This window comes from Meles meles, chromosome 18, assembly GCF_922984935.1.
Source record: "Meles meles chromosome 18, mMelMel3.1 paternal haplotype, whole genome shotgun sequence".
Lineage (NCBI taxonomy): Eukaryota > Metazoa > Chordata > Mammalia > Carnivora > Mustelidae > Meles > Meles meles.
The window spans coordinates 42,834,488-42,860,961 of record NC_060083.1 but is presented as its reverse complement, the minus strand read 5'-3'; the positions used below and the strand labels follow the sequence as shown (position 1 = coordinate 42,860,961).

General features: G+C 50.0%; 1 protein-coding gene and 1 pseudogene across 1 annotated transcript; both read left to right on the top strand.

Moving 5' to 3' along the window:
• Positions 1-214: 214 nt before the first annotated feature.
• On the top strand, positions 215-584 carry LOC123928894 (annotated as a pseudogene).
• An 11,508-nt stretch (positions 585-12,092) lies between these two features.
• On the top strand, positions 12,093-25,803 carry CCR7 (C-C motif chemokine receptor 7). The gene is made up of 3 exons (XM_045983947.1): positions 12,093-12,122; positions 18,598-18,647; positions 21,569-25,803. The coding sequence occupies exons 1-3, from the start codon at positions 12,113-12,115 to the stop codon at positions 22,646-22,648; spliced, it is 1,140 nt and encodes a 379-aa protein (XP_045839903.1). The 5' UTR covers positions 12,093-12,112; the 3' UTR covers positions 22,649-25,803.
• Positions 25,804-26,474: the final 671 nt, after the last annotated feature.

The following is a 26,474-nucleotide window of genomic DNA, read 5'->3' as shown; positions in this document are numbered from 1 at the left end:
TCCAAACTCTAGGCGCTCAACCAGCAGCCCCCAAGTGTGAGATCATGGGCAGCCTCTTGGAACACACCACAGAGCCTGGGCTGCTAAGTGACTCTTGGCCCCGGGCCTGAACCTGCTCACATGTCCCAGCTCCTGAACATGGGAACAGACCGTGGCTGCAGTGAAGCCAAATGGGGTAGAGCAGTGGCTTGTTGGGGGTGGGATCCAGTGCTTTGAGAGGCTGGTGGGGATGAAGATGCTGCTGGCACCAGAGTCCTTGCCAAGCACTACCAGGACCTGCAGAGGAAGTCCTTCTACCCGGCCCCCATCACCTACATGAGCTCTGGCCAGTGGCGGCCATGGTCTGGGAAGGCCCCAGTGTGGTCTGCTCCTCAAGGGCCATGTTAGGACTAGGCCACACTGACTCTGCTGAGGCTGTCCCCAGTGCCATCAGGGGGGGACTTCAGCATCCACAGCAGCAAGAAGCTCCTTAGTGTCAGCAACTCCATGGAGGGGGCCCAGAGGAGATCCAGCCATGGTTCTGGGGCAATGACCTGGTGGATTGAGCAGACAATGGCCACCAGGCCAGCATCCACCCAGCCTAAGCACGCAGACGGAACTCAGCCTGAGTTCCCAGCAGCCACCCAGGATCAACTCCCTCTGTCGAGAAGAACTTCATCTCCCCTCCATGGTCTGCCCCTCTGTCCCAGACCATCTCCCTGTCTGCCTTCTCCCCATCCCAGCCCAGAGGGGCTGAGCAACCAAACTTTACGTGCCTTTTAGTATCCTAAGCCAGCAAGAAATTGAACCAAATCCTTTCTGGACCAAAGTGCCAGACAACCTTTGGGGTGTCTCCAAAAAGGTATAGTGTGACCTCTGTTCTCCCAAAGTGGGGTGGGGGGTGCTAAAATTCACTGTGTTGTGCATGGCGGTGCACCGCTTATTACAATTTCTGCCATCTCCAAGGTAGAGATGAAGAAGGACTTCGTGCAGAGTTGGAAGAGTTTGAGAGTAGAAATAAAGCTTACCCTCTCACACACTGTAATTAATTAGCGGTGCCTGCGTGGCTGAGTCGGTTAAGCATCTGCCTTCGGCTTAGGTCATGATCCCAGGGTCCTGGGATGGAGCCCCGCATCAGGCTCCCTGCTCAGTGGAGAGTCTGCTTCTCCCTCTCCCTCTCTCCCTCCCCGCTCCCATTCATTCTCTCTTTCTCTCCTTCTCTCACACGTGCGCTCATGCCCACACATTCTTTCTCTCTCAAATAAATAAAATCTTTAAAAATTTGACCAATTGATTAAATGTAACTAAATTTAATTAATTGATAAAACTTAATTAAAATAAAATGTACACACATTCTTTCTCTCTCAAATAAATAAAATCTTTAAAAATTTGACCAATTGATTAAATGTAACTAAATTTAATTAATTGATAAAACTTAATTAAAATAAAATGTACACACTGTACTGTGGAATATGTAGGATTAGCCCTGTGGTGGGCTCTGTTTGGGGTTGGGGGGGGTAGGACGCAGGCACGTTGGATTTCTCATTCATCACTCACCCTGAGATCAGCATCACCTTTTCCGGCCCCTGCTTTCACCACAGAGACTATTTCAGTCCAAGTTTCCAGCTGTTCTTGCCTCCTCACAAGATAAAGGTTACTGCAGAAGTCTCTCAGTAAGAGACCAAAAAAGCCAAGGAGATTCTGGGTAACCGTCAGGTGCATGCAGGGGCCCTGGCATGGGGCTGTTGGGACAGGAGGGCAGTGTGGCCATCACTCCCCCCCCACTGGCTGAAACTAGAATGGTATGAGGTTTCTCTGAGCCATTCTAGAAGGACAAATGGCTCCCCTGCTTTCCCTTTCACCTTTTCCCAGACCCTCGGCCTCACCTGCCCCCACTCCTTCCCTCACAGAGCTCGGCGACTCGAAAAACACAGACCCATAAACTCTTCCTCTCGGCACTGAACCACGTAGCAAAACAGGAAGCATCTTCTTGTTAAGACAAACCCATTGTGTTCTCTGTGCACGCGTGTCCTCGCAAGTGGCAGGAAACCACCACCGGGCATGGCAACAGGTGTCTGGGTGACCTGAGACCTCATGCTAGTCTGTGCCCGTCCCTCCTTCCCTTTTCCTCCTCCTGGAGAGCTGCCTCCTTCCGCCTGCCGCCCGACAGCTCCTCACCTCACCCTGCTGCTCCTTTCCTTCATAGTGGCCCAACATCTGGTAAAGACCTTCAAAGGCCCTACGCCTTAAAAAAATGACAGCCTCTCTCCAAATAGAATTCTTAACACTGAGCAACCAACACGAAATATACACATACCCTGGAATTAAGAGAGCTTCTTCTTTAGAGGTTCAAATTACAAAATTCTAGGTAAGTTCAAAGCAGAACCTTTCTCAAATTTAGGGCATCCTTATCTGGCTGGAACCCTAAATCAATACCAAGCCCACTACCCCGGGCTTCCACATGGGAATAGATTGTTCCCAAGTAAAATAAAACAGGGATTGGAGGTGGAGGGAGAAATAAGTGGTACCATCTTGGACTTGACCTATTTGCCCAGAGACAGGAAGCCGTAGAACCCTTGGGGGTAGAGCCAAGAAATGGGTACTTGGACAAGAGCTCCAGCTGCAAGTAAGGCAGGACTGAGTTTCTGCTAATCTGACTTCCTCCAGGGGACTCGTGGTGTGCTTCCTTCTGCTGGATCTCTCCAGATCTCACCTTGTAGAGAAGAGTTCTGTTCTTTCCTATGGTAGCAGCGAGGGTGAGTTTACAGTAGGCTATTTTATGGCTTTTTTTTTTTACGTTTTTCTCCAGTCTTACTGAGATAGAATGGACATACAACTGGTATGTACCAGATACATAGGTACCAAGGTACACAACATCATGACTTGATTTCTGCATTTATTAGAAATGTGAAATGATTATCACAATTACTTCACATGCCATCTCGTAGATACAAGAATTTTTTTCTGGTGATAAGAACTCTTAAGATTCACTCTCTTAGAGACTTTCAAATATACTATCCATCAGCGTCACCTACACTGACCTTGTCTCCCGCCACACTCCTGCTCAGTCTTCTCTGCCCCTGCGCTCTTCCCACCTTATTTTGTGATCTGATATCTCAGCTCACACCCAAGCTTGACAAAGATAAGTGCACTTTTATGAACGTTTTTGAGAGATTTCAGCCAGGAGAGAGGGCAATCCAGACTTTTTAATACTACTTTTAGACATGGCTTTGGTTTTTTTAATTTCTTCTGGATTCTGTCTTCAGTCAATATCATCCATTCTGCATGTCTTATTTAATATACATGATAAAGCCAGTCCATCCAACAAAGGCCTTTAGAAGCTTATTTTGAAAAACCAGTATTTTTCTAGTTTGTTGAAAGAATTTACATATTAACCCTGTTTGTCTTTTTTTTTTAAGATTTTATTTATTTATTTGACAGAGATCCCAAGTAGGCAGAGAGAGAGGCAGGCAGAGAGAGGTGGGGAAGCAGGCTCCCCGCCGAGCAGAGAGCCCGATGCCCCTGAACCCTGTTTGTCTTGAGAAGACCAGATAGGTCGCATCAGTAAATAGTACATCGCTCTTTACAATTCTAGCAGCCTAGGTTCTTAGTTGGCAAACACAACCCTAGCTAATTGATTCAGAAAAAGGAGTTCATTAAAAGGATACGAGGTGGGTCCAAGAACTGGTAAGAAACAGTAAGACCATGTTCCGGGCTTTCCAGACAGAAACAGTTCAGCTACGTTATTCTTTACCCTCTAGGCCAGCAAGTCATCAGTCGGTGGTTGAACTGAATAACTAGGAAGGTTTCTTCCAGATCTTCTTCACTGCTTCTTCTCAGAAACCTCTGTTCATGGGTAGGACTTCCCCCAAAAGCAGAGTGCACATTCTCAGAGAAGGAGACAAGGTGCAGGAAGCCTTGTCCAAGGGCATCTTTTCCAAGCAAGGAGGGGACAGCCATGGCCTGAGTCCTTGGGGTCATGCCTAGTCTCAGCCTGGCATGATGGGAAAAGCCCCTTAGCAGGGAGTCAAAAAAGGCCAAGTCACTTCTTCTCTTTGAACTCTCAGTTTCCTCAATCAGAAAACTGAAACCCAGCAAACAGAGCAACCATGAAGGTTACATTGATATGATCTAAGAATGGCCTTGGGAATATGGAAGCCCTAAACAAATGTGGAGGCTTATTATTTTCCATCAGTTGGCATGCTCTGTGGTCATTAGTTGGCCATGGCTTATTCGGCCTTCAAGTCCTAGCACTTGACCCAATACCTGGCAGAGCAGGAGCTCAGTAAACGGATGCTGGATGAGTGGATGGACAGACAAATGGACAAGCAGACAAGCGGGGAACAGTCAATTCTAAGAAATGCTTTGGACACCATATGTTGACACATCACAGCGGCAAAGAGAGATTCGCTCTGAAGACACAGCAAAAGCAAAAAATGTCTCATGTGCCAAACACAACCTCCCACTGCTTGGGTAACAGGCCAGAAATCGGACCCACAGGCTACATCTGCCCGGCAAGAAGGCCAAGTTCAACAATGGGGCTCTCCCAGTATCCTGAACTCCTGAACAGAGCCATTCTGAGAAAGTAAGTGACTGGCTTAAGGTCGCTGGGCAGCACTTCTGGCCTTGCACTCTCTCCTGACAGCTCGGCGCTATCCTCCACTCTTACCCTGGGTTGCTCCTACTGCTCTGAGATGACACTTTTTCTCATGGCCTCCCCTACATGCTCCTGCTGCACCTTGGGCTTGCCCCACCCCCACCCCCACATTGTACTATATTCTATCTTCCATTACTTGTTTAAATATTATGAAATGTTTACTACATGAAGGTATAAAGAACAATACTGTGATATTGCTGCATACCTCTCTATTTGCATCCTTTTCCCTTCTGATGTTGACTGTATACCTTCTCATGCATGTTTTTATACTTTTAGTGCTTATACTTTTTCCTCTTTATTTTTCCTCTTTATTTTTCCATCTTCCCCACTGTTAAGGAATAAATGTTTGTGTCCCTCTGAAATCCATATGTTGAAACCCTAACCCCCCAGGATGGCAACATTTGGAGTTGGAGCCTCTAAAGGCCATCATTAAGGTTAAATAAGGTCAAAAGAGAGGGGCTCTGATCCAATAGGATTAATGTCCTTATAAGAAGAAATATCAGAGGCCTCTCTCTCTCTCCTCCTCTCTCCTCACCCCTTTGCACGAACTGAGAAAAGGCCAGGTGAGGGCATAGCAAGAAGGTAGCCATTTACAAGCCAGGAAGAAAGGCTGACCCTGGGTGTGTTGGACCCTGATCTGTAACTCCCAGGCTCCAGAAGTGTGATAAATACATTTCTGTTGTTTAAGCCCAATCTATGGTATGTTGTCAGCCTGAGCTGACTAATACACCCACTATGCCCCAAGTGAGCTAGGAAAGCCCAGAGACCATGGGCGTCACCCTTGTATTTGTAGAGTCCAGAGCCATGCCTGACATATGAGTGCCTGTCAGATATATTTGTAAATTAAATCAATGAAGTCACTGCAGAACCAAAACAGATGTCCTGGGGCCTATTCCCTGGGAGCAGAGTGTTCTCTGCTCTGCCATAATACGGGTCCTATTCAAGCTGCTGCTGAGACCAGCAGCGTCTACAGTCAACTCCCACCAAAGTCAATTTAAAAGGAAGAAAGGGGATCCCAAGAAAGAGGTGGAGGGAGGGCTGGCATCTCAGGAAAGTCACTTTATTAATCAATTAAATGTTTGTTAGGCACCTGCTTATCTGGTATTCAGTGTCGAACAGTCTCCATTTGTGTAAGGCGATCAGTCTTTAAAAGACCAAAGACCTAATGGTCCAAAGATGCTCTGGATATAAGCCAACCCAGTGCAACTGCTTCTCTTATGGCCATGTCCTTTGTACAGACACTTTGGAGTATACATGGCAGTCCCAACGGTGAATAGACTCGAACGGCTCACCTTCACTCATAAGACTAAGCACATCCTTGGCACAGCTTCAGCACAATAGAGCCCACTCCCATGAGCCCTGAGCATCAGTAAGGGGAGTCCCTGTGTTGACTTTTAAGATTCTCCAGAAGGAAAAAATGGTGGGGAGGCACCTAGGCGGCTCAGTCAGTTAAACGTCCGACTCTTGATTTCGGCTCAGGTCATGATCTCAGGGTCGTGAGATCAAGCCCCGCATCGGGCTCCGTGCTCAGCAGGGAGTCTGCTGGAGACCCCCTCTCTCTCTCTGCTCCTCCTCCTCCCCCCACCTCTCCCTTGCTCTCAAATAGATAAATAAATCTTTTAAAAAATTTATTCTCCAGAAGGAAAGAAGCAGCAGTCTTAAGAGGCCGGCTTCAAGTCTCTTGTTAGACATACAACACATGCTCCATAACAAGTGGGATGGGGCAGAACCTTCCACGAGAGAGGACATCACCCAGGGGACCCATTATTGAACTATTACTGAACTATACCAAACTATATAAAAAATTTCTCTCTCTCTCTCTCTCATTTTTTTTTAAATCACTGCACTGTTAGAGGCAACACAAAGATAATCCGGAAAAGTACACAGCACAATTTTGTTTTCAAGGAGCATAAAGTCTACTCCACAATAGAAAATAGTTCACATGCCAATTTGGGTGTCCCCAGAGTAAAGTGCTACGGAAGTTCAGGGAAGAAAGAGCAGTAGAAGTGGGCCATGCTGGGCCTCCATGGGATGGGACGTGGAAAGTCATACTGGGTTCCTCCTATACCGTACCTCCCATAAAGAATATGTTCACAGTGAAGAGTCACTGACTGCATGCTATCGTGAAGAAGGAAAGCTCACAATCAGTGTTGAAAAATAGTAGGGAATCCCCATGGTCTTGCTCAGAGACCAGGTAGGAAACTGAAACTGAAGTCTCCCAGGCCACAACATTCAATGTCCGTATAGCCAGAGTTGAGGGGTCAGGCAGGAAAGTGAGAGGAGGAAAAGGATTTGGAGGGAGCACCACCACTTAGCATCAGGCAAGAGCTGTTAAGGAGACCAGAATCAGCAGCCCTTTATCCCTCTACCCCAACAACATACTGCTTCTGCCACAAAATTCTCCTGTCCTTCCCAGTATACTTGTGGACCTTCTATGGGGGCCTACACCAACTAGAGCCAAAGAAAATTCCTGAGGATAACAAGAACTATCCTGAAAAGAGAGTCTGGACCATATGTGGTCCAATTCCATGATTTTCAGATGGGTGGCCAAGAACCAGAGAGAGGAAGTGACTTGCCCAAAGTCACATAGTGAGTTATAGCCAAGGCAAGGCTGGAACACAGGTCTTCTACCTCTAAGTTTACTTTTTCTTAGAAGCATCTGGTACGTGGAAAAGGGCTGTCGGAGGAAGCTTCTGGAAGAATTCCAAACTGAAGTTGTCCTGCTCTTCCTTACCAACACCCTGCCCAAATATAACCCCTGAGAGTCCGTTCCACCTAGTTCAAGAGATTTCCTATATCCCTAAAAACAAATGGGCTCCAAATGCCAGTGGTGAAAGTAGTCAAAATCTTTGGGCTGAAAGGAAGGTCCAGTGAGGGCTTCTCAGGTTTCCATTTGGTTTAACACAAATGGTTGACCCATAAGCAGGATGTCACAAGAAAGCCCTACACTTCAATCACAAGAAAGCCCTACACTATGCCAAAGCTTAGGTGTCTGCTAGGCAGCCCAGCCTCCCCCTTTACACTTGGAAAACCAAGGCCGGGAGAAGGGAAGCAACTTACCCAAGATCATACAGGGAACTAACACTCCACTACTACACTACTGCACTAGTAGTGCAGTACTACACTGCACTACACCCCAACAGAACGTTCATCAATCTGGGGAGAAGGAACCGTATTCTATCTCCTTGTCCATCTGCCTTCCTGCCCTGTGCAATCTGGGCTTTCGTTCCCTTATTTTAGGTAAAGCATCATGTCATGTTTGGTCTTGGTCATAACTGTAAAGAATGGGGGTATAATTTAACCTTAATTTCTTCTGCACCTTAAATTCTTTAGGGACTGGAATCACCTTGGATCAGTCAGGGCTGAAGCAAATAAGAGCCATTCTAGGTATTTGAAACAAAATCAATTTAATATAGGGAACCAGTTACCCAGGTGATGGAAGAGCTGAGAAGTCAAACAGCGCATGATGAGGCCACCCAGAGATTAATAACAGCAGGAAGTTGCCAGTATCCCCAGAGCTGGAGGGACATAAGGAGAAGGTAGTATTATCAGGGCCCAGAAACTGGGCAGGAACTGGAGCCCAGGTGCTGGCCCACAGAGGCAGGGGCTGGCTGATGGACTCTAGAATCACAGATAGGGAGCCACTGCTGAGGATGCCTCCAGGAGCAAAGAAGGAAACATCCTAGGGATGGAAAAAGCTAGACCGTGCAAACAACACCCAAAGAGGAGTTTGAAAGGCTATACTAATATCAAACAAAATAGACTTTAAGACAAAAATTTATTATAGAGACAAAGAACATTTTATAATGATAAAAGGGTCAGTTCATCAAGAAGATAGAACAAATAAACATATATGCACCTAAAAAAGAGAGCCCAAAGACATATGAAGCAAACACTGACAGAACTGAAGGGAGAAATACACAATTCAACAATCCTGGTTGGAGATTTCAAATATCCTACTTTCAATAGTGGACATAACAACACGTCAGTCAATCAATAAGGAAACAGAAAATTTGAACAACATTATAAATGAACTGGACCTGCCAGATACTATAGACTACTTCCCCCACCAAGAGGAGAATACATATTCTTCCGAGGTGCACATGGAATATTCTCCAAGACAGACCTCATGTTAGGATATGAAATGAATCTCAGGAAATGTAAAAGAATTGAAATCATACAAAGTATAGTCTCTGACCACAATCAATAACAGAAGGAAATTTTAAGAACCCACAGATACATGGAAATTAAAGAGCATACTCTTAAATAATCAATGGGCCTAAGAACTCACAAGGGAAATTAGAAAATACTCTGAGATTAATGAAAATGAAAACACAGGGGCGCCTGGGTGGCTCAGTGGGTTGAGCCTTTGCCTTTGGCTTGGGTCATGATCTCAGGTCCTGGGATCGAGCCCCACATCAGGCTCTCTGCTTGGTGGGGAGCCTGCTTCCCCCTCTCTCTGCCTGCCTCTCTGCCTACTTGTGACCTCTCTCTCTCTGTCAAATAAATAAATAAATTATCTTAAAAAAAAGTGAAAATGAAAACACAACATATCAACACCTATGGGTTGTAGCTAAGTGCATACTTGGAAATATATAGCTATAAATGCCTATATTGGGAAAAAAGGAAGAAAGATCTCATATAAAGAATCTAACCTTTCATCTTAAGAAATCAGAAAAAAAAAAGACTAAACTAAACCTGAATCAAGCAGAAGGAAAGAAATAATAAAGACAAAAATGGAACCAAAAGATATAGAGAATAGGAAAAAGTAAGGAAAACCAATAAAACCAAAAATTAGTATGTTGAAAAGATTTTCAAAATTGACAGATCTTTAATTACACTTATACTGATATCCCAACTACACAAAGATGTCACAAGAAAATAAAACTACAGGGGCACCTGAGTGGCTCAGTCAGTTAAGCACTGCCTTTGGCTCAGGTCATCTTCCCAGGGTCCTAGGATCAAGCTTTCCTGCTCAGCGGAGAGTCTGCTTCTCCCTCTGTCCCTCCCTACACTCATGCATTCACTCTCTCTCAAACAAAATCTTTTTTTAAAAGTTAAAAAAAAAAGAAAACTACAGACCATTATCTCTTATAAATATAGAAGCAAAATCCTCAACAAAATATTAACACTCCAATCCAGCAACATATAAAAAAGATTATACACCATGACCCAGGGATTTACCCCAGGAATTCAAGGTTGGCTCAAGATAAAAAATCAATCTACATATTTTCTATATTTAATGGAACAAAGGACCAAAAAACGAAAGTGGACACAGAAAAAGCATTTAACAAACTCCAACATATTGGGAATAGAAGGGAACATGATACCAGAAATTAACTCAAAATGGATCAGAGCTAAATGTCAAAACTAGAAGTATAAAACTCTCAGAAGAAAGCATAAGAATTAACTAAAGCTTCTTGAACTTGGATTAGGCAATGGATTTTTAGATAGAATGCCAAAAGCACAAGTAATGAAAGAAAATAAATGAATTGGGCCCTAAAATCTTAAAGTTGCATGCTTTAAAGTCAGAGGACACTATCAGGAAGGTGAAAAGAGAGTCCACAGAATGGAGGAAAATATTTACAAGTACTGTATCTGATAAAGGACTTGTGTCTAGAATAAATAAGGAACTCTTAACAACTCACAATAAAAAAATAAATAACCCAATTTTAAAATGGGCAAATTATTTATTTATTTTTAAAGATTCTATTTATTTTTATTATTATTTGAGAGAGAGAGAGAGTAAGAGAGAGCACAAGTGGGGTGAAGGGCAGAGGAAGAAGCAGACTCCCTGCTGCACAGGTGGCCCGATGCGGGACTTGATCCCAGGACTCCACGATCATGACCTGAGCAGAAGGCAGATGCTTAACCAACTGAGCCACCCAGGCATCCTGGGAAAATGACTTAAATAGATGTTTCTTCAAAGAATACATAGCAATGGTCAATAAGTACATGAAAATGTGCTCAACGTCATTAGGGTAATGCAAATCAAAACCACAATGAGATACCATCTCATAACCACCAGAAGACTAGAATCAAAAAGACAATAACAGGTTTTTTTCAAGGATCCTTCATATATTGAACCATATTATACATTGTGTATGAGAATATAAAATCATGAGGCCACTTTGGGAAATAGCTTGACAGTTCTTCAAAATGTTAAACATGGGGGGCACCTGGATGGCTCAGTCAGTTAAGCATCTAACTCTTAATTTCATCTCAGGTCATGATCTCAGGGGTCATGAGATAAAGCCCTATGCCAGGCTCTGTGCTCAGCATGAAGTCTGCTTGAGATTTTCTCTCTCCCTCTACCACTGCCCCTCCCTTCCACCCTTAGGTGTGGCTCTCTCTCATAAATAAATAAATAAATAATAAATAAATAAAACCAGTAAACATGGAATTACCATATGGCCCAGCAATTCCACTCCTAGGTATGTACCCAAGAGAAACAAAAACATTTGTCCACACAAAAACTTGTACATGACTGTTCATAGCAGCATGATTCATAAGAGCGGCAAAGTAGAAACCATCCAAAGGTTGAACTGTTAACAGATAAACCAAATGTGGTATATCCATATGGTGGAATATTACTGGGCCATGAAAAGCAATGAGGATATGTGACGTGGATTAACCTATAACAAGGATGAACTTTTAAAACATGATGCTAAGTGAAAGAAGCCAGACATAAAAGCCATATATATAAATCTATTGATGTGAAGTGTCCACAAAAGGCAAATCTATAAAGATAGAAAGATTGGTGGTGGCAACCAGGGGCTGGGGTAGGGTTGGAGGGGAGATGGGGAGTCATTGCTAACAAATGGGAAGAGGTGATTTAAAAATCTTCTAAAATTGGTGGTGGTAATGTTTGCACAACTCTGTGAATATACAAAACCATTGACTGGTACACTTTAAAAAGGTGAATTATATATATGTAAATGTGAGTTCCGTCTCAATAAAGCTGTCCAAAATATTCTGACATCCCCCTTCTCCTCTACCTTCCATCATCTGTCAGTTCCTCCCATTGGCCAAATCCACCTGAGAAGCTGGAGGGCAAAGTGGTTTGGGAAATGTAGTTTTCTGTGACACTGAATCCCTCGTTCACCTCTGATGCCCTGGCCCGGGGTATTCAGACTTAAACATGTGTCCAGTCAATAACTGGCCCAAATTCTCCTGCCTTGGGTTGGGATCCTTAACTGCTGGGCTACACAGGGGGCTTTTTCAATATAAATAACCTGATGATTCATGATCCTATGACCAGTGAGTGGGGTGTCACTGTCACCTTCTCATACTCCTTGGTTCTAAAAGGCACCGTGGGGCCCGTGGTTGAGGTCGGATTGGAGGAAGGAGCTGGGGTAGGAGGGGCAGAGAAGAGGGTGGCTCCTCTCAGAACTTAAAAGCACTTCCTCCCCAGACAGTGGGAGCTCAAGACCCGGCACTGCCTTCCTGTGTGGTTTCAGCTGCCCAGAGAGTGTCATGGACCTGGGTGAGTGAGTCTCCCCATGTGGGAAAGAGCAGCACGGGGTCACTCTGACATCCAGCCTGACCCTGTGGAATGGAGGTGGAGGAGGGGGATGGAGAGCACGGGGGAGCCTCCCAACTAATCAGGGTCTGTCTTGGTGGGAATCAGCCACCCTGTTTCTCCCAGGCACAACAGATGAACCTTTCAGAGCTGGGGAAAGGGGTGACCATTGGCACGAGGAAAGACAGGGGGCAGTGGGGGTAGCGAGGTGGTGTCTTTCTAGAATAGTAAGGACTGGAGAAGGCTGCAGGGCTGGGGTTGGTGGGGATCTGGATGGCCCCTGTCTTCATCTCAGCTTGGGGCGATGGGTGAGGCTCCCTGGGACCTGTTTCATCAGGGGAAAAGTCCTCAGAGGGCTCCAGGCCTTTCACTCCTCGTCCTCCCTCTGCTTTCTACCTTTCTCACCTGCTAAGCAGGGATCAGAAGCTCTGTGCTCTTAGGAGCAAAGGGAAGGTTAGGGGACGCAGTATGGGGTAGGACAAATGCAAGCAGGCTCCACATCCCTCTGGCTCAGCTCCCGCCGTGTGCAGGTTAAAGGCTGGGTGGGCAACAGGAAAGGGGACAAAAATGGGGCTTTCAGCCTGGAGAAGTCATAGCCCACTTCACGTTTTCTGCTCCGGCCGATGACTCGTCCCTTTAAAAAGACTGTCCTCTGATTTAACCTTGGTCTTAATGAGAGGGATTACAAAAGAAGCTCTGAGAGGGTTGTGAGGGGTACGGGGTACGTCCAGCTCCAGACACCCCATGTATAAATCTCGGCTATGAAGTCAGACCTGGCTGAGGCTACAGAGGCCAAGTTCCTGGATGGTTCATTCTCACCAGCAAGCGAAGCACCACGGCAGCCTCAAAGCCGCAAGAGGTTGCCTTTAAAAAGTGAAGGTTCACTGGTGCGCCCTGTGCTGTCCTCACACTCCTCCCACCACACCACAGCCTCTTGCCTTTACTCTGCCTACCCCCTCCCCTGGCCTACCCAGAAACCCGGGTGGACCCAGTGATCCGCTATAAATGGGTTAAAGTAGCCGCCTGACCCACTACTGGAATGCCTGGCTGGTGGGACTGGATCCTTGCATCTCCATCTCAGAGGCTTTGGGGGTGTGAGCAGAAAGCGTGTGGAATGAATGAATGAATGAATGAATGAATGAATGACATCAACAACTCTGAGTTGATTTCAGTTTTTAAAATCTCTTCCGACATCCTCTCCTCCCAGGAGCCTATTCCCCAATCCCACTCCCCAGACCCCCCCCCACCGCGCCACCTACCACAGTCACAGAACACAGGCCATCTCCCACTGAGGACCGGTTCCTGACTCCCTGTGGGACCTCTGCGAGGGAGACCTCTGTGACCTCTGTGTGTCCCCGTGGGGAATGGGAAATGGGAAATGGGAAACCTGCTCCCCTGGAGCGGGAGGGGCGCTGATTGGTAGTTCTTGCCAATTTCCATAGTGTAAATTCTCCCGCCATGGTTGATTTCAAGCCTCAGACCAATTCAAGGCTTGAAATGACTTGAACAGAGAGTCAGGGAGGGCTGTGCACCCTGGCTCCATGGTCCTCTGAGAACCAGCTCTGGGCCACCACTAAGGGTCTTCCCCCAGACCTGGGTTTGGGGTGCTAGCCTCACAGGCTTTGATGCGGGGAGGGAGGGCAACCTCTGGTTTGGGAGAAAGGGATGTTCTCGCCCGCTTCACTCAACTCAAGAGAGAGAGCCCCAACGGCCAAGCCTGAAATACTGGTAGGAAGGGAAGCCACTGAGGGAAGCTTTGCTCAGAACAGACTTGGGGCCGTTGGTGGGGCGGATGGGCCATGAACGATCTGTTTTTCTCTCTCCGTCTGCCCAGCAGGGAGCAAGAGGTGGGTGAAGAGGCAGAGTTTCTGTTACACAAAATGAAAACACCAAAGTCGAAGCTGGGCTGAGCTGGTCTCTTTCATGATTTGAATGAGCAGCCCCAGGCACCCTTCCACCTTTGAGAGAGGAGTCTTAAGACCTCAGAGTTCTCCAAAACAGAGAAAAGAAAAAATGAGCCTGTGAGAGACTTATGTGTCATAGCTTGGTCTGAAATGGAGGCAGAGGGAAGGTGAAAGAATGCTGAGCCAAAGCCTCCTGGCCTGGGTGCGTGGCTGGGAAGGAGGGGAGCGCTGCAGCCTCCGGGAGCTGTTGGGAAAATCTCTCCTCTTGGGTACCTTCTTCCAGTCACTTCTCATTGATGGGGGAATTTGGGCATGACCAGTCTTGTGGGGAGAGAGTCACACAGGTGCATAAGCCACTGAGACAGGGGGAGACATAGTGCTGATGGGGTCACCGTGAGGCACGTGGGACGCTCCTAAGAAAAGTGGTGACCATGGAACATGGGTCGGAAGAGCATTTAAGTTGGGTTTTGAAAGGCATGTCCAAGTTTTCAAACCAGACAAGGAGGAACAAGGGAGGTGGGAGGTGGCAGGGAGAGCAGACTCGATTTCCATCAGGGGCCAACAAGGCAAATGAGGGAAGGGACGTAAGATGTAGTAAGTGGAGGGGAGCAGAGTGAACCAGAGGAGGCAAGCCCTCCCCAAAAGTCATCCAAATGCAAATCCAATGTAGCCAAGCAGAACATCCTGGGGGCTCAGCCTGTGGACTCCCCGTCAGTCAGCTCCGACAAAAGCTAACAGAAACAAGGTAGGAGCAAGTGGAAGGAGGTGTAATGAATGTGGCCATGCCAAGGAGGAAGGTAAGAAGGGAGGCAAGAGGCACAGGAAGGACCAGTCTTCAAGATTTTGTGTGGCCCTGCTGAGGGGTTGTTCAGTCAGGTGAGTTAAGGGACGTGGGCTGCATTTCAGAAGGAACTCTGAAAGTCTGATGTCAGGACAGAGGTGGGGCTGGCTCTGAGATGTTAGGGGACAGGAGCAACAGAGCTAGATGACCCACAGGATGTGGGAAAGTGAGGACTCTCGTCACGCTCCATGGAGGTCTCTAGACACAGAGGACTCAAGAGAAATGTAAGGGGACACAGGTAGTGAGAGTTCCAATCAAATCTCAGAGCCATCTCTTAGCAGCTGTGTGACCTCCAAGTGGCTTAACCTCTCTGGGCCACTGTTTTTTGGAATAGCATGAGAATCACAAGGCATCGTTCACAGGATGTTATGAGGGAGAGATACAGAAAGACTAAGAGGCAACATAAAGATGGCTTAGGAGTGTGGTTTCTGGAGACTGAAGGATGCAAAGCTCAGCTCCATTATTAGTCAACCGTGTGACTCTGGGAAATTTGCTAATCTCCCTGTGCTTCAGTTTCCTCAGTCCTAGATGGGAATTATAGTAGTACCTACCTACCATGATGACAGTGATCGTACATGGAACGATTTGGTGCATAGTGAGAGCTCAGTGGATTTGAATTCTATCACTGGGTAAAGAAGTTGATATCAGAGGGACTGCAAAGTTCCCCTAGCCGTCCTACCTCCCTGCCTGTTGTCTGAAAGGGGAGCCCCCAGGCTTCTCACCTTCTCTCCAAATTTCCTTACCCCTTCCCAGCTTCTTCCCTCCCTCTCTTCTGCCTCCCTTTAAAAAGTTGTGTTGGCAGGTGAGGAATTCCAGAGAAGAAAAAGTTTGGGGTGGCTTTTGGGGCCAGCTAAATGGGTAGCCATGATTCCCTAGAGGGTCTGGGAGATGTGGGGATGAAAGTTAGGGATTTGGAAGAGCAACGAACCAGCAATCCCTCCACCCAGACAGGAAAGCATTTTCCCTTGCTGGGGGCTCAGGTGGGAGTTCTAGGGAATTTTCTTCTCATTATGATTATTACTAGAAACCCAAGAACTCAGAAAATACCAACATATAAGTCATCCATGTCTCAACCCCTGAAATTCCCAACTTCAGTGGCCTCACCCAAACTGCTGCCCAAGGCTTGTTGCTTTATGACTCTGTAACAGACAGAAATGATCTGACTCATGGCCACTGACCAGGCTCCTGCCACACACCAGAGTTCCCCTAAATTCCCATTTGGTCACCTTTCTTGAAAACAGCCTGTTTTGGTTCTACGGATCCTTGTTTATCCACCATTTCCAATACACCTGGAATGAGAAATCACGTACACACGCACACATAGCCTAGTCTCACCCCCTTTCCCCTCCCCTCCACCAGGGCAAAGGAATGGGACAGGGCCCCGGGGAAGGGGTTGATGGAGTGAAATAGAAACAGTTCTTACTCCTTGCATCTACCCGTTGTGACTTATCAAAACTTTGAGGTTTCTCGGTTCTCACTGACAGTCAAAGTGAGCTTTCTCTAGAGTAACGAAAGATTTGTGCCTGTTTAAAGAAACCTCGAGCACTTCACACCAAGATGAGTCAGTGGAGAATGGGCGGTGCGTTGGACCCTGACAAGAGCGTGTTGAAGATAGAGATGTGGGCTTGAGGGCAGCCTCCCATGGTAATTCGGCAAGGAAGGGGGATGGGAGAGGGGAGCTAGGACGTTGCACAGTCCTCTATTCCTACCTAGGACTGCAGATACTCAGGGGCAAGCCGGGGACAATGGGACAGTGTGTGCCTGTCCTCAGAAAGAGAAGACATAGCCAGGAAGGCAGGTGCAGGCAGACAGTGAGGGGCTTGACTGCCATACTAAGCTTCAGGGCCTTCCTCTGTAGGGCTGGAGGGAGAGGTCCTCAGGATTTAGGAGGCCTGGTGGGCAGTTGGCATCAGAGCGCTGCCTTAGAAAGATGTGTCTAGCAGTAGTGTGTAATATAACTTGCTTGAGGTGGGAAAACTATGTATTTATTTTTGTGGCTTGAGGCTCTTCCTCCTTGGCCCAGGAACCCCCCCAAGCCCAGAATCCCCTGCCTTAGGCACTCCACCTGGAACGTGCAGTAAATTGGGTGTCGTGCAGAGAGACTTCCAGCAGGTGGCGCTGTAGCCAAGGACAGAGAATCCCTGGCAATCTGCTCCCTCTCGAGAAGCAGAGCCCCTTGCTTTCAGAAAGAGGGTCCCCAGCTTCCAGAAGGTGCCTGAAGCGGAGTCCCAAGCATTTCCCTGTCCCTGTTGAGACTGGAAGTGTGACCGGCCTGCAAGTCCTGCCTTGGCATTCATCTGTGGCGTCCTAGTTACTGATTGTGCAGTGGGTCAAGCCCTGGCTGGGAGGCTGAAGGTCAGGTTCCTGGGAGGGGGCTACAAAGGTCAGAAAGCACAACTCCTGTCCTCTGGGTGCTCCCAGACGGTTAGGTGAGATAAGACTGCTACATAAATTACCCCGTGCACTGTCCTCCCTGCTCAGCCCTCAGAGGAAATAAGTTCCCACTCCAGCCCTCACCTCAGCCACAAAGCAGAACTGAGTGTCCAAGGCCCCATCCTCTGTCGGCAGCACACTAGGCCTGTGCTAACCTGGGGTCTCAACCCGCTGCTCAGACTTAAGAGAGCCTCCTGACTTCCAGAATGTACCCAGGTTCTGACCCTGCTCTGCACAGGCCGGGCAGGCTCCCCTCCCATGGCTGAGTGTCTTCCCTTTTCCCACATCTCGAGAGGCCCCAGATTAGAAACAAGTTAAAGAGCAAACATACACACACACACTTCAGTCAAGCAAAAAAAGTAGTTACCTCAGAGAATAGTCTCTGTCGTACCATACCATCCTAGGACTACGTCCCCTCAGGCCACCCCGGAAGGAGAAGCTGGGGCATTCATTCACTCACTCACTTGTTCATTCACTCATCAACCCACAGTTCCTGGATGCCTTCTTCATTCCGGGCCTGCACTGGGTGAAAGGGAAGAGGTCCCTGTTCCACCGACAGGCTGAGGGAGTAGGCCAAGGAAACCACAAATTGGCCTTAATGAATGTCAGTTGAATGAGGGGTTGTGGGGAGCAGATGGGTCCCCGAAGCACCTTCCCGTCCTTGAGATGCCAGGAAATAACCTCACTCCTCCACCTAGCCCTGTGGCATCAGCCTGTCTCCTCAGCTGGCCTCCCCCAGAGGACATTCGGGCTGCAGATGGGGTTGCCCACTCACCCGGATGCAGGAAAGATGCTCCCCAATGGTTCCTGGCAAGGAGCAGTGCAGGACACACACACACACACACACACACACATGCAGTTACCATCACCCCCCTCAAGGCCTTGCTTCCCACACAACCTGGGGTGAGAGGGGCCACTCAAACCCAGGAGTCAGGATCAGGTGAAACTCAGCCTTGAGGGGCAGTGTGGGCCAGGGCGAGCTTTCCAACTCCAGAAGATGCTCCCAAGAGCCAGGAAGGGGGTGGGGAGCCGGGGCTGCCGTGCATTCTGATCCCACTAAGAGGAGGTGAGGGCCGGCAAGGCTGGGCAGCCAGCCAGGTGCTTCAAGGCACAATCTGGTTCTGATGTTCCAGGCAGACAAGGTGCCTGCGGCTTGTGAGGAAAGTTCCCAACAGTGCCCCCACCGCTCCCTGAGGCCTTCTTTCCTAACAAAGAGCTGCCCCTGCTAAGCAGTAACTTTCTCTCACCTTGTCTCCTGCAGGGAAACCAATGAAAAGCCTGCTGGTGGTGGCTCTCCTTGTCATTTTCCAGGTGAGATCTACGCCCAACAAAAGCTCTGTTCCCTTCCCCATACCCCCTCCCCAAGCCCACCCTTTCCCACCCCCAGAATCCTGGTGATGGAGGAGGGGGGCACTTGCTGTAAGGAAAGAGACCCAGACACAAACCCACCCGCTGTTCCTTAAGCCAGTGGCCGCTCCTCTCCATCTGCTGAGTGACCCTACAAGCTACACGTGGTCTCCGAATGTCCTGGATGCCGCTTAAATTAAAACACAGGGGAAATAAGATACCGCCTTCTCCCCCACCACACTTGCACCGTCCCCATTCAGGATATAGAAATGCGGACTCCATCTGAGTCTGTCGAGGGGAACGGCACAAAGCAACGGCTGTGAGTTTCCTGGAGTCTGTGCATGTGTGTGCACAGCCGTGCGTGCAAAACTTCATACATGACCCGAGAGAACATGTGGTCTGGTGGCCTCATTACGATCCTATGACCCCAAAGCTGTCTCCTGGCCCCGGTGTCCAGCCAGAGCCTCCCCTGGAGGCCCCAGTCCCTTCTATGAAATAAAGAGGCCCATCTGAACCCCACTTAGTGGGGAGAGAAGAAAGCATGAGGCCCGGGACACTGAAGGTAGGGGGGTGTACATACTTTATAGGTCCCCAAACTCTGCAGGAGCCAAGTCTCCCAATTTACACTGTTCTGCTTCTCAGTCCCAGAAATGGAAACAGGAAAGCTGGCCCCACCGAGCTCTGGAGTTAGAAGAAACTGTAACTCATAGCCTACTCTCTTCCATTGGTTGGGGGTGGGAGCTCTCTGGAGGGGGAGGGGGAGGCCAAGTCCAAAGCTGGAGAGGCAGGCCTTCAGAATTTGGCTTTTCCCCAAGTCTGGAGGCCAGAGGGGCAGCTTTCCAGGAGCTCCGGCCAGAGGCAGGCCCCAAGCTGGGCTCTGTTCCCAAAACCCCATCCCAGAGGCCCCCCGGAGCTTGGGCCGCAGCCCACAGCCTGGCCCCTTTCCCCATTACCACTCCCTCCCCTCTTTCTTCCTGCTTCAGGACTTGGGAGGGGCTGTATCGCTAGAAGTGGAGAATGGAAGATTGGGGAGGGGATGAGGGACAGCTGGGGCTCATTCTTCTCTTTACTTGGGGGAATGGGGGTGGCTCAGACGGGGCAGGATGTGGTGGGGCTGTGGGCTGCAGAGACATCGTGCCTAGTGGCCCAGAGTCCGGAAGTAGTAAAGGGTGGAAAAAGAGGGCAGGTCAAGCTGGTGGGGAGCACTCTTCATAAAGGCTGGGTATACACCCCTTATGTCTGGGGACACCAGACTTATAGCCCTGGGACTTACCATAGGTTAAGACTGAGAGCAGCCAGCCTCTTCAGGACCCCCAGGCTGCAGTCATGCCCAGATGAGGGGAAAGGAGGGTGCCGCTAACTTTTCTCAAGATAGCAGTGCCCAGAGAAAAGGCTCTTGGATATTATTTTGTCCTCGTTCTGTGACAGTGATAAATTCAAGATTTGGAAGTGAGAAAGACAGAGACAGGATGAGGGGAAGAGACCGAGTTCCACTCTGGCTGTGTGACCTTGAACGAAGTTCTCCAAAAGCCTTCCTTTCCTGGTCTCTAAAGTCCCTCCAGCTCCCCAGGTGCATGAAAACCCATCACTGTGAGCTGCCCAGAGCCCAGTTCCCAGAAGAGGGGCCATGAGCTTCCCCCGGCAGCCCCGTAGCCCAGCTGCCAGCCTACAGAGGCTCAGCTGTCCCTGTGCGCAGGGGTGCAGGGGTGCACGCCCTCCTTCATTGATAAAATCACAGCAGGTTGCCTGATACTTCAGCTTGCCCTACAAACGGGCTAAAAAAAAAAAAAAAAAGGCCCTGAGCCGCTGAGCCGGGCTGATTGGGATCTGCCAGAAGAGACTGGGAGGAAGAGAGAGACAGAGAGGTGGGGGAGAGGGTGGGAACCCAGAGGGAAAGTAGGAGACAACGGAGCTCCATGCTCTTCCTGGGGATACAGGGAGGACTCCATCATGGCTGAGGAGGCAGTGGCCCAGCAGGGTACCCTCCACCCCGTCATAGCTGTACAGTTCAGTGCCATGGGCACTGGCATTGGTCACATGTTGCCGGAGCCCCTGCTGCATGCCGGGCACCGTACATCAGACCCTGGGATCCGTAGAATTTTGCAAGTCACTCATCACCCAGGGTCACAGCAGCTCGCCCCAAACCAGGGTTTTGAGGCTTCTTAACAGAGTATCTGCCTTCTGGCTCCAGGCCCTCCTCCACCTGAACCCCGACATGGATTTCCCCTCAAAAGCTAAAGTACTTTGTAGGCTCCCTGGAAAACTCTTTCTAGCAGATTCTAAAAGGAGGCTCAGGATGAAAGACACATATTCCTCCTCTCCTGGAGTTTCCAGGCGCCAGAACCGAGGTTAAGCACCTCACCCCAGCCATGGAGGGAGATTATAGTCGTCTCCATCTCACAGATGAGGAAACTGAGGCTCAGAGATAAAGTGTGTTTATGTGGCCCGAGGCTCATGGGACCTCAAAGCCCAGATGATTTCCAGTCCACCGTCAGGGCATGTAATGCCGAGCCTCTCTGAGTTGGTGAGAACAGACCCTTGCTACTTACTAGAAGTGCAGAATCTCAGGTCCCAGCCTGTCCGATCAGGACACGCATTTTGACAAGATGGCCAGGTAATTCATGTGCATGTTAAATTTGGGGAAGCACCAGTTTTAAGCCAGGGAACCACCTGGGAAGTTTAAAAAAAACAGATCCCAGGGCTCCACCCCCGGAGATTCCGGGTTCATAGGTCCCAGGTGGGACCCGAGAATTCGCAGGCTTTGTGGGTGATGCCCCTAATGAGGACCACTGCTCTGGGCAATCCCGGGGCCTCAAGGTGAGTTGAGTTGAGCTGGATCCCACTTGGCTAAGCTGGATGGCGTTGTTCTGTTCCCTCCCCCGCAGGTGTGCCTGTGCCAAGATGAGGTCACGGATGATTACATCGGAGAGAATACCACGGTGGACTACACTCTCTACGAGTCCGTATGCTTCAAGAAAGACGTGCGGAACTTTAAAGCCTGGTTCCTGCCACTCATGTACACCATCATTTGCTTCATGGGCCTGCTGGGCAATGGGCTGGTCATACTGACCTACATCTATTTCAAGAGGCTCAAGACCATGACCGACACCTATCTACTCAACCTGGCCATGGCCGACATCCTCTTTCTCCTGACCCTTCCCTTCTGGGCCTACAGCGCAGCCAAGTCCTGGATCTTTGGTGTGCACATTTGCAAGATCATCTTCGGCATCTACAAGATAAGCTTCTTCAGCGGCATGCTGCTGCTTCTTTGCATCAGCATTGACCGCTACGTGGCCATTGTCCAGGCCGTCTCGGCCCACCGCCACCGTGCCCGTGTTCTCCTCATCAGCAAGCTGTCCTGCGTGGGCATCTGGATGCTGGCCATGGTGCTGTCCACCCCAGAGCTGCTGTACAGCGGCCTCCAGAAAAGCAGCAGCGAGCAAGCCCTGCGGTGCTCCCTTGTCACTGAGCACGTGGAAGACCTGATCACCATCCAGGTGGCCCAGATGGTGGTGGGCTTTCTGGTCCCCCTGGGGGCCATGAGCTTCTGCTACCTCGTCATCATCCGCACCCTGCTCCAGGCCCGCAACTTCGAGCGCAACAAGGCCATCAAGGTCATCATCGCTGTGGTCGTGGTCTTCATCGCCTTCCAGCTGCCCTACAATGGGGTGGTCCTGGCCCAGACGGTGGCCAACTTCAATATCACGGGCAGCGGCAGCTGTGAGCTCAGTAAGCAGCTCAACATTGCCTATGACATCACCTACAGCCTGGCCTGCGTCCGCTGCTGCGTCAACCCTTTCTTGTATGCCTTCATTGGTGTCAAGTTCAGGAATGACCTCTTCAAGCTCTTCAAGGACTTGGGCTGCCTGAGCCAGGAACGGCTCCGCCAGTGGTCTTCCTGCCGCCACACCCGGCGATCCTCCATGAGCGTGGAGGCAGAGACCACCACCACCTTCTCCCCGTAGGTGGCGCTCACCCGGACTAGAGGGACTTCTCCCAGGGCCCTAGGGCCCTGGGAACTGGACCAGCAGCAGGAGACTCGGGCTCCAAATGCTGCAGAGGGAAAGGCAGGAGAGGACTTACAGCAGCCCAGACCCCTGGCCCTAGCTACCTCCACCCAGGTTCCAAAGCGTTGTGACCAATAAGCTGCGCGAAATCCTGCGACACTCCAAAACCAAGGCTGCCGTCCCCCAGACCAAGAACCAAGAGTGGAAGTGAGGAAACAGCCCGCACTTGGAGTGAAGGGAGAGTTGGTGACAGGTGGACCGGAGAAGGGCGCCTGGCAAGTCCTCTGAATGAAACTCCTTCTGATCCAGGAAGACATCCTCCCTGAGAGTCGAGGGCTGAGGCGAGGTCTTCCAGAAAACAAGGCTTTGTCTCTGAGACCTGAGATGGTGGGGAGACTTCTCGGCTTGGCAGGGAAAGGGGATGCCAGCTGGTCAAAAATCCCTGAATTCCTCCCTCCGTCTCTTTCTCCACTGTCATCTGAGCCACCAAGGAATGGCAGGCTCCAGACCTCCCTGAAACCACACTTGCCCAGCACCTGCCACCTCTCATCATCAGGCTGCTGCCCGCCCAGGCTCTCCTCAGGGAGGGGCATGGTGTTTCCTGCGGGCCAAGCCAGCGGCCTCTGCCCGGCCAAAACCACGCTCCAGGCCAGGACTCTGGGGCACAGATGACGTGCGGCGAGCCCTTCTCGGGTCTCAGCTCTGCTCCGAAGGAGGAGAGGGCAGGCAGAGAGGTTAGGGACCTGGACGGCGGGGGGGGGGGGGGGGGGGGGGGGGGTGGGAGGGGGGGCGGGGGCGGGGAGTGGAGTGGTGACAGTATTGACGGCTGAAGGCCAGTGAGCTGCCCTTTGTTCTTAGTCATAGGGACAAAAAAACGCTCATCCTGTCCTGCTTTCAGTTCATTAAGACAGCGCAGTTTACTCACAGACAAATACAAGTTTTCCTTTGCGGAAACAACAGCTTTAAAAGAAAGGGTGGACATTTTCAGTAAATGGCAAATGGGTATGTCCCTGTTTTCCAAGCCCCCACTTCCCACCCGACCACCTCCCCTTCTCTCCTCTCCCTGGGTTTCATTTCGGAGAGATGATCAGAGCCGTGGGGTCTGCCAAGCTATGCTCCAAGTCCCTCCTGTGACACCATCCCAGGAGGCTGAAAGAGGGAGGGGGAGGGAAAGCACAGGGTGCCCAACTTGCAAATGCCCTTCCAGAACTCGTAGGAGAGGACCCAAGCCTGTGCCACCAGCAGTGACCCACAGACGTGGTATGAGCTGAGCTTTGGAGAGACCCAAGCTGTCCTTAAAACCTCAATGGCAGGGAGCTTTCCCTCACCTTTAGCAACATTTACTCACTGGTCAGCTCGTCCGGTCCCTGCTCGGTCTGTAACTAGAGCCCATAACCCTTTGTCAGTCCCTTCAAGCTCCCCACAATGGTTCTTAGAGGGAGGGCCGCCTCCCCCCGGGGCACCCAGACTACAGCATGCTGGATTAAGGAGGCTGGGCATGGCACCCGTGTGATAGACTGCACCCTTTGCTTGGAAGCCAAGTTCATGCACGACCCACCCTAGAGACCACCGTTGTAGCAATAGCCAATGTCCAGTGACCCATCATGGAGGGGCAGGGATCGGGGAACAGCCACTGCCCACAACATAGATCCATGTCCCTGGGATCCCTGACGCCTCCCCGGAACCCTGATTCCTCCAAGCCAGAGAGGAGGTTAGCCCAAAGCTGTGATGCACGAGGAGGCATCTGAAGGGCCCAGAACAGCGACAGCTGGGGGCCTGGCAGGGGGCGAGAGGGAGGGGATACTCGGGTAAAGGTGATAGTGTACATTTTCCAGAGAGCCTGCTTGGTGATGCAGCCCATTCTCTCTGGTCCTCAGCACAGGACATTCGCCTCCTCCATGGGCTGCACTGGGCACGACTTGTTGGCCAGCAGGCCCTCGGGAAGAGGAAGCTGACCTGGGTGCAGCCAGGGGGGGTGGTGCTTGTCACAGCAGTGCTGAGTAGTAAAACATGCAGCTCCAGATGTGTGTGCACGAGTGTGGGGTGCGGGGAGGACCCCAGAGCGCCTGTGGGGTCCCCGAGAGGAGCATGGAGCCCACTGGTATGGACATCCTAATGAGGGTATGGGCAGGAAACCGATCCTCCGTTCCTGAAGGGAGGAATTCAAGGGCACACTCATGAGCCGGAAGCCAGGCCATCCACACAAACAAGCCATCTCGGCTTCAGATACATTTTTCTAAAATAACTGGACATCTCCGAGTATTTACAAAGACAACAGAACCCCAGCCATGTTAATTCCCCAAACTGCTCTATCTCGGCTCATAACTGGCCTGGCCCCTGCTCCCTTGCCCAGCGCTCTCCTGGGCCTACCCTGAACTTTGGGGGGGTCCCTAGGAAGAAGGAACAAACTCACTGGGGAGCTTCCCTGCCCCAGCACCCAAGGCTTCTCTCTCCCTTTCTGTCCATCATCTGCTTCATACAACTGCTCCCATGAACTGGTTTCATGGCCCCCACGGCCCCCCTCCTGTCTCTTGTAGCTTCCCCCTTCTTTCCATCCCCATCCTCCCTGGCTGCACCCCCAGGGCCCACCTCTGCCCTTACAGCCAGAAGCACCACACCCCAAGAATCATGGATTCACAGGACTGTAAGGGACCGCAGGTCCACCCCAATCAGCCTCTAGATGGGGAAACTGAGGCCCAGAAGGAGGAACTGACTTGCTTAAAGAGACTTTGCAATATAAGAATACCGGATCAGCTGGCTTTGGGGGCCTGAGGGTCTGGCAGGATTATGGGAAGCGGATGGGAGAGAGTGGACCTCTGAAGCCTGACTGGGAACCTCATCTCTGTTGCTTCCCAGCTGTGTGACCTTCAGCTGTTGCTCAACTGCTCTGAGGCTCAGATTTCTCAACTGCAAGATGGAGAGGATTTGGCAAACATGTCGCACGGCGCCTGGAATGTGGAACATGGTGATGAGGAGCAGGGGTTCTGCGGCCAGACTGCCTGGTTTGAATCTCAGCTAAGCTCCTCGGGCTCCTTACTTAGTCTGTGTTTCGGTTTCCTAGTCTGTGTGATGGGGAAAATCATAGCACCTACCTCCTAGGACTATTGTTGAGGAGCAAGTAAATTCACGGATGTCAAATGCTTAGAAATCCTTCTGGAAGTGTTGTTGATAATCATTAAGAAATGCTTAATACATGGTAGCTAAAACAAAAAAGTTTCCACAAGTTTCCACCAGGAAACCAAATTCAATTCCTTAGCCCCATTTCCGTCCCCCCACAACTTATAAATCAAGCTGGAGGACAGCCTGAAGACGAGTCAGTCTGCCCTTCCCACCAACTGGACGGGTAAGCCAACTGAGGCTCAGAGAGCTAAACTACTCACCTGAGGTTTCTTAGCTGCTCTTGGCCGTGCTAGAACTTGAGCCCAGGTTCCCGAGCTCCAGCCAGAGGTCTTCCTGCCGATCTCCTGCACTCCCCTACGTGTCCACCGCAGCCTACACCCTCCCTGTCCCAGACCATGCGGCTCTGCTCTGGCAAGCACTGTCCCTCCTGTCCTGTGGCCAGGCCCTTAAGGAGCAACTTCCCTCGCCCCCATTTATAGTCCCTGTCCTTGCCCATGAGTCCAGGAGAATGAGGTACAAAGAAAAGAAATGTGGCAGCCGGTCCAAGGGAATTCAGGCAACTGATCTTTTTTAAGAAAGGATCCTCTCTGAGAGTCAGATTTATTTCTGTACTGAAGGTAAATAGTTGGAGGGAGAAGAAACAGGCCTTTGGAGGCGGGGTGGG